This window comes from Notothenia coriiceps, unplaced genomic scaffold (assembly GCF_000735185.1).
Source record: "Notothenia coriiceps isolate Sejong01 unplaced genomic scaffold, NC01 NC01_scaffold00011839, whole genome shotgun sequence".
Classification (NCBI taxonomy): Eukaryota; Metazoa; Chordata; class Actinopteri; order Perciformes; family Nototheniidae; genus Notothenia; species Notothenia coriiceps.
The window spans coordinates 2,274-8,805 of record NW_011344540.1 but is presented as its reverse complement, the minus strand read 5'-3'; the positions used below and the strand labels follow the sequence as shown (position 1 = coordinate 8,805).

The window sequence follows — 6,532 nt, the reverse complement described above, 5'->3', positions numbered from 1 at the left end:
AAGAAAAGTTTGCGTGATAACTTTAAATTGCCCATGTCTTGAGAAGCTACCCGACGAATTTCGAGTCGTAGGGATAAAGTCCCTAGGAGAAGATAGATTTCGTTCGGAGGACAAATCGCGTTTTTCCAACGCCAAATTCCAAACGGCCGACTTCCTGTACGTTATTTTATACCCCTCCAAGAGGCTTTTTGGTTTCGTCTCCGCACCCTAGATATGCGTAGCGAGTTTCGTTCGTTTACGTGAAAGTTAAAGTAGGGGGAGTTTACGTTAAAAATTGAAGTGGGCGTGGCCTACGTAATTTTTGACGCAAAGTTCCGGAACCAATTACATATTTCAAGTACGCCCACCTCACTGTAGTCGCATGGGCTACCTACTGTCATGATTTAGGCCACTTTTAATGGGCTTTTGCCCCTCGTTTTCTGTTTTTTGTGGGTTTTGCATGGTTATCGCTCGCTTTGTGAGCGACTAAATAGATCGTAACGATATCAGCTATGCGAGTTATGAGTTACGTGACTGGGCTCGCGCGGCCTATCAGCCGTCATGATTTCCGAACCTTTTCTGTGCTTTTGCCGGTCGTTTTCCCTGTTTTTGGGTGTTTTTTCGCAGGTTTATCGGTCGCTGGCGACCGATTTCAATAGGGTCTTCGCCGACCTAGGTCTCAGACCCTAATAATGGGTTTAATTTATAACGCACTTCATATCTGAGTGCAGTTCCATGGATACACTGGTGGGTGAGGAGGGAGACCTTGTATTCAATCCTCAGTTCTACGGGGAGCCAGTGTAGTGGGGGGGGGGGTCGGGGGCCTGTTCCTCCGGGAAGATTTTTTAAATATTGAAGTTAAATGCATCAACCTGGTGCATTTTGAGAGCAAAAATGAATTTAAGGATACATCTCTCAACACCCATATGAAACAGAACTGGAAACAGATTTTCTTTTTCTTTATGGATATTTTACAAATCACTCCCCTTTTAAACTGTATTCTTGTTTTACTGTCATAGTATTTCATAACTGTTTTTCATGTATTCTAATAAATGGTGACCAAAACGTTTGAGACCCACTGAGATAACTAGACTAAAGTTAACTATATAAACAGAGTCCCTTACCTCACTGAGCTGTAGTTATCTCTCAGTCTGACAGGAGAGAGCTCTGACTCCCTCTCATTGTTTGAGAAACAGCTTCTATCCGTTAGCGCAGCTAGCTAAACAGATGCTAACAACAACAACGCAAATAGAGAGTTTGGTAGAAATATACTTTATAATAGTAAAGTTATTTAAGATGATGCCATATTTATTGAAGATTTTACATTATAAATATTCCCCAAAATTATTAAAAAGCATATTTTTCAAAACTCTCTGCTGTAGTATGACCACCAGGAGACTAGTGATGTGTGTAGTGAGTTTGGTAGTAATAAGCTGTATAATAGTGATTGAATATTATTGTATTCACTTTTTTCGGAGTTACACTTTGCAGACGGTCCCTGAGCACTCGTTTCTTCTCCGGCTGCGGATAGAGACCAATGTAATGTGTCCAGCTCGGAGGACGGCGCATATTGGCTTTTTTTGATCAAAATGTGATTGTAGTTCGTTGTCAACCTTACCACGGTACTTAGGAGACGTCATTTGTGTCTGAATAACGTTTTGTTCATGAGTCATTTCGTAGACCGCTCGGTTTGCTGTTCCTTCAATTAATTTGTATATACATTTATTTTGGACGAAAACTTAGCGTGAGGAAAGGCAAGTGTGGCATGAGTGCGTGAGATATGGGTTGATTGCGTGACTCTCACGCTCAATGCGTGAGTGTTGGCAGCCCTGGTTAAACACAATACCGTAAAATAGTTCCACCTCTATTAAAATGTTACCTTAAAGGTACGAACCAAAATCAGTGCTGTATTACGAACAAACAGGGAAAGTGCTAGTGTAGCCTCGCAGCGGCAAAACTGTGGTGCGCTTTCACTGTAGGTGCGCCGCGTTTGGGGATGCGGGTGCTAGTGGAGCCTCGCAGATGGGGGTGCTGCAGCCCCCTCTGCACCCCCCCCTTCCCGCGTCCATGGTTGTTGTGATGATAATTGTGGGGAGTGGTTGAAGTCTATCAGCTAGAAAGTTACTTGGCCCTTTACGCTTAAATATTTTCACTGATTAAATAAATTAGATATAATGTTATTGAGCTTTAGAGGTACTGGAAAATTGACTTTGTTACCTTTAGACAAAGCCAAGATAGAGTATTTATTTTCTAGTCTCGTAGTTTGTGCTAACTAACCAGCTGTAGCTTACAGTATTTAATGTAGATACAAAAAGGGCTTCTGTATTCTAATCTAGCTCGCAACAAGAAAGATATTAAGTGAATTACTGAATTATACTTTAAGGTAGCATAAAATAAGCATCCAATTCTCTTTATAGTTAACTCTTCCTCTGAGTTATGTCTTATTGATCATGTGTCTTTCGTGTCACTTTAGACAACATATTCCACTTTCTCATTAATTCCTTTGAATCATTTTTAACACACACTCATCACTGTAGCTGAAACGCTTGACAACAGCCTCCAGTTTTAGCTGATGCGGTGGTCCCACATCGTCAACATCACCCTGATGATGTGACCTGCTTCACGTAAATAAAAAGCCTCCACCACGCAGACTATCACATGCTAATGAGTGGGAAATGACAAAACTGTTACCACAGGCTTCTAAATGAAGACCGAACACACCAATTCTCATGTCTTGCTTGCGTCCATTCTGCTGACTCATGCATTTCCAAGGTCAGACCACATCCTTCAACTGCAACACATAAATACGAGTGTTTGCTTCAAGGTAATGTTGAAGAGCATTCACCGTCACATCAGAGAGAGAGATAAGGAAAATGTTGTGCCCAAGGGATATCATTGTTTTTATCTCGTGTGTGGTCCTTCTCATTGTCCAATCATGTGAGTAAAACATTCTTTGTATTGCAGGCATTTACTTTATGATATCTACCTCACTCATGTAAGCATGCAGAATGCATAGTCATGCGTTACTTTCAATATTACAGTGCAGCTGAGGCAGAGTGTTGCAATTTATTTGGTTTACCATTTATTGATTCATTTCTACACTTTTTTCAAAATTATTGAACTGTTATTATCGAATTATTGTTCTGTTTAAGGTCATGGTTCTGAGATTATTGGAGGGAAAGAAGTGGCTCCCCACTCGCTGCCTTTCATGGCTCTGATGCAGCCTCCGCACTGTGGAGGGACACTGATCCATCCAAAATGGGTCCTGACTGCTGCCCACTGTAAAAAGTAAGAGCATGATACAAACATTCCTATACAATAAAACTATTGTATAACCTATACTGATGATATATGTTTTATATAATATTATAATCATTTTCATCTCAATGAAGAAATGATTCTGCACTTTGGTAAAACAGTCAAAGTTAACCTGAAATACTATTCATGGTAAAAAAAGAAAAGAAAAAGGAAACTACTGTTTACACTGGGGTTCATTTTCCATTTCTGATAGCAACTCTTGTACACCCACAAATAACAGACACATAAGTCCAACACAGACGTAAACAAACGTACTTCAAGACAGAGACTGAAAGGTTGTGAGAATAGGATTGCCCAAGTATTGGATACAAAAGCAGATTTATAAAAGCAAGTATGAATTTAGCGCTATCGAAGATACATTTTTAAATGGAATGTAAACTCTGTTTTCTGCTTTCGCAGCTTTACGAAAGTGATTCTGGGAGTGCACTCAATCAAAGGAGATGTAAAAGATTCCAGGCAGGTCCGCAAGGTGAAAAGTTTTCCTCATCCCTGCTATGATGCAACAGACCACATCAATGACCTCATGCTGCTCAAGGTAAATTGTAATCACAAGTAACCAAGTTGAAGCAAAGGTGCAAAATATGCAATCTCGGAAACAGTATAGATGATTCAGGAGCATATTTCGTTGAACTTAATATATGCTTTTTGGTTTGGCAAGGCAGGAGAGCCTGTCTTGTTTGTTTTTTCTTTCTAACCAAGTGCAATACAACTTGTTTTAACTTGAAGGAAGTATATTTAGTGAAAGTGGAATCATTTTCAAGCTTTAAGGTTGCTATAAGTACAATGACACCAACATAGGGAAATGGTACAAAACATTAAAAAAAGAAAGACAAAGAGCATTCATTTCATAAGCCTTACATTTCTGAAAGACAACATACAGCTGGTCAGCATCAAACATTTTTTTTTATCTCAGCTTGACAAACCGGTGAAGCAAACCAAGACGGTGAAATGTCTCCCGTTGGGGGACACCATCAAATATCCAACAGCTGGCACCAGCTGTCTGGTGGCTGGATGGGGAAAAACAAACAACATCGCCAAGACTGTTTCAGATGTCCTGAGGTCTGTCAATGTCACCGTGATCGATAGAATGGAGTGCAACTCTCCTAAGCATTACAACCTGAACCCTTTTATCACCAGGGGCCATCTATGTGCTGGTTCAGTAGTGAAAGAAGCGGCTGATACCTGTGGGGTGAGTGCATTTCGATTTTTTTGTAAAGGAAATAAACTGTAAATAAATGTACCCATTAACTCATGCGTATGTGTCTTAATATGTAATGTTGTATTATTTATTATCTCTCCAGGGGGACTCAGGAGGCCCACTGTTGTGCAATGGAGCCCTGGTCGGTGTCACTTCTTTTGGAAAGAATTGTGGCATGAAAAAATTCCCGGGTGTGTACTCTTTTCTCTCAGAAAAACAAATAATCTGGATCAAGAAGACAATGAAAAAGTCTGAAATATAATCTACCCAGTTCGTTAACATCTATTTATGTGCTAATAGTATGCTACGTTCACTTTATCCTCCTTACTGTAAAAGGAAGAAATGTACATTATATGTTTTCTTGAGGGATTTTTCTAAATCTATGTAGAAAAGCGCTATATTTTCTTCAGGGGAAAGCAAAACTCCAAAGCAATCCGCCAACCAGACAGATTCAGAAGCTTAAATAGACTATAGCTCAAGTCATATGGATATATTTTATAATTAGGTTGATTCTCAGGCATGTCCCTTTTTTTCCTCGTCATTACAACTGCATGAAAACCCAAAACCAATTATATTTATTCTTAGACATCCATATTTCTTTCTTTCTTATTTTCAAGATCAACATTGAGATTCAAGGCTTTTATTGTCATTTGTACATAGCTATGTCAATGAAAATCTTAGGTCAAAGGCTCCTCCAACGGTGCAACATATTCGTAATTTTGTATTACTATTAGAATAGGTTTCCATTACAGAAGCTCCTGTAGTTTCATACGTTCATGGCATCAAAGATTTGTGTTTCAGTTCTCTGTTCTCAGGTTGTGTGAGCTCTGTGTCTAAATAAAAAAAATGTTGATGTTTCAGTAAGCATGACAGCACATGTTTGTGTTTTTCTCTCTTGCTGCTCTTGAGGTTGTCATAATGCCGAAACGCTTCCTGCATGACAGTATTACAGTAATGTCAATGCAGAGAACATGGAGTTCTTAACTATAAAGAGAAAAAAAAGCTCTGCTGATGGTGCACTTACTTAGACCACACCACAAGAAACAAATTCACACGGCATATCTTAAGACCCCCACAGGAAACGTTCAAAAAAGGGCGCATGAGTCTTGCAACATGCCTTCATTCAAATGCAGTGAACACATAATAAATATGTCCACATCCAGCAAAACGAAATATTTGCTGTGGTAATCAAAGTGTGCACAGTCATATTTCGAAAGGATTGATCATCAGCTCCTTTGTCTTTCTTATCTTAAACACTGTTTTTCTCTTTTATTGCTGTGGGCTGAAATCATTATGTGCTCTCCTAAATTCTTGTGGGTTTATCGTTTCACACACAAATCAGCAGAGTCATACACCCGGCCGGTATGACCTGCGAATGACTGTAAATGTTGCACTGACGCTCAGTTTTCATCACCAGGTGGTGCTCTCTACTGCATTTAGTGATGCAGTCATGCTAGTCTTTACAACAGTTCAGTGGAAATGGTTAAATCTAGTATCTAACTTACAATTGATACAAAACTGATGCAAAAAGTTAAAGGCAATACACATCCGTGGTTGTATTTAATACAACCACATTAACAATAAAGGTTGTTTTTAGATCATTTTAAAATGACTGAAAAGTAATTAATAAGCATAAAAATGCAAAGACATTTTATCGTAGCATGTTAACATGCTGACATGTGCTTAATTGCACTAAGTACAATCTAGCGAATGAAACTAAAGTTTTAAACTAATTAAAATATTAAACTGATAAAAATGCCAGAGGAAAATTGTTATATTTCAACCTGAGGAAAACATAACGTGTATTCCAAATTTCAGGGCAATCCATGAAACAGTTCAGACAGTCAGAGGATCATCATTTGGATTCATCCGCTGGGCTCCATGAATGTCTGAAGCTAATTTAATGGACATTGATCCAATAGTTGTGAGGATATTTCAGTTTCTAACAAATTGTCGGGCCAACTGACTTTGCCCTCCAAGGAGCCACATTGCAAGCATGACTGAATTAATTTCAGTGCAGGAAGTCAAACAAACAAC

At 39.0% G+C, this 6,532-nt stretch overlaps 1 protein-coding gene across 1 annotated transcript; it reads left to right on the top strand.

Annotated features, from left to right (window-relative positions):
* The first annotated feature begins 2,771 nt into the window (after positions 1-2,771).
* Positions 2,772-5,339, top strand: LOC104947021 (granzyme A-like). The gene is made up of 5 exons (XM_010772948.1): positions 2,772-2,916; positions 3,132-3,267; positions 3,697-3,832; positions 4,211-4,486; positions 4,599-5,339. The coding sequence occupies exons 1-5, from the start codon at positions 2,853-2,855 to the stop codon at positions 4,755-4,757; spliced, it is 771 nt and encodes a 256-aa protein (XP_010771250.1). The 5' UTR covers positions 2,772-2,852; the 3' UTR covers positions 4,758-5,339.
* Positions 5,340-6,532: the final 1,193 nt, after the last annotated feature.

Excerpts from the sequence above, each read along its gene's own strand:
- LOC104947021 (XM_010772948.1), top strand. The coding sequence starts at position 2,853 with ATGTTGTGCCCAAGGGATATCATTGTTTTTATCTCGTGTGTGGTCCTT. Across the intron at positions 3,833-4,210 it reads ATGACCTCATGCTGCTCAAG|CTTGACAAACCGGTGAAGCA; the intron begins GTAAATTGTAAT and ends TTTTTATCTCAG. Across the intron at positions 4,487-4,598 it reads AAGCGGCTGATACCTGTGGG|GGGGACTCAGGAGGCCCACT; the intron begins GTGAGTGCATTT and ends TTATCTCTCCAG.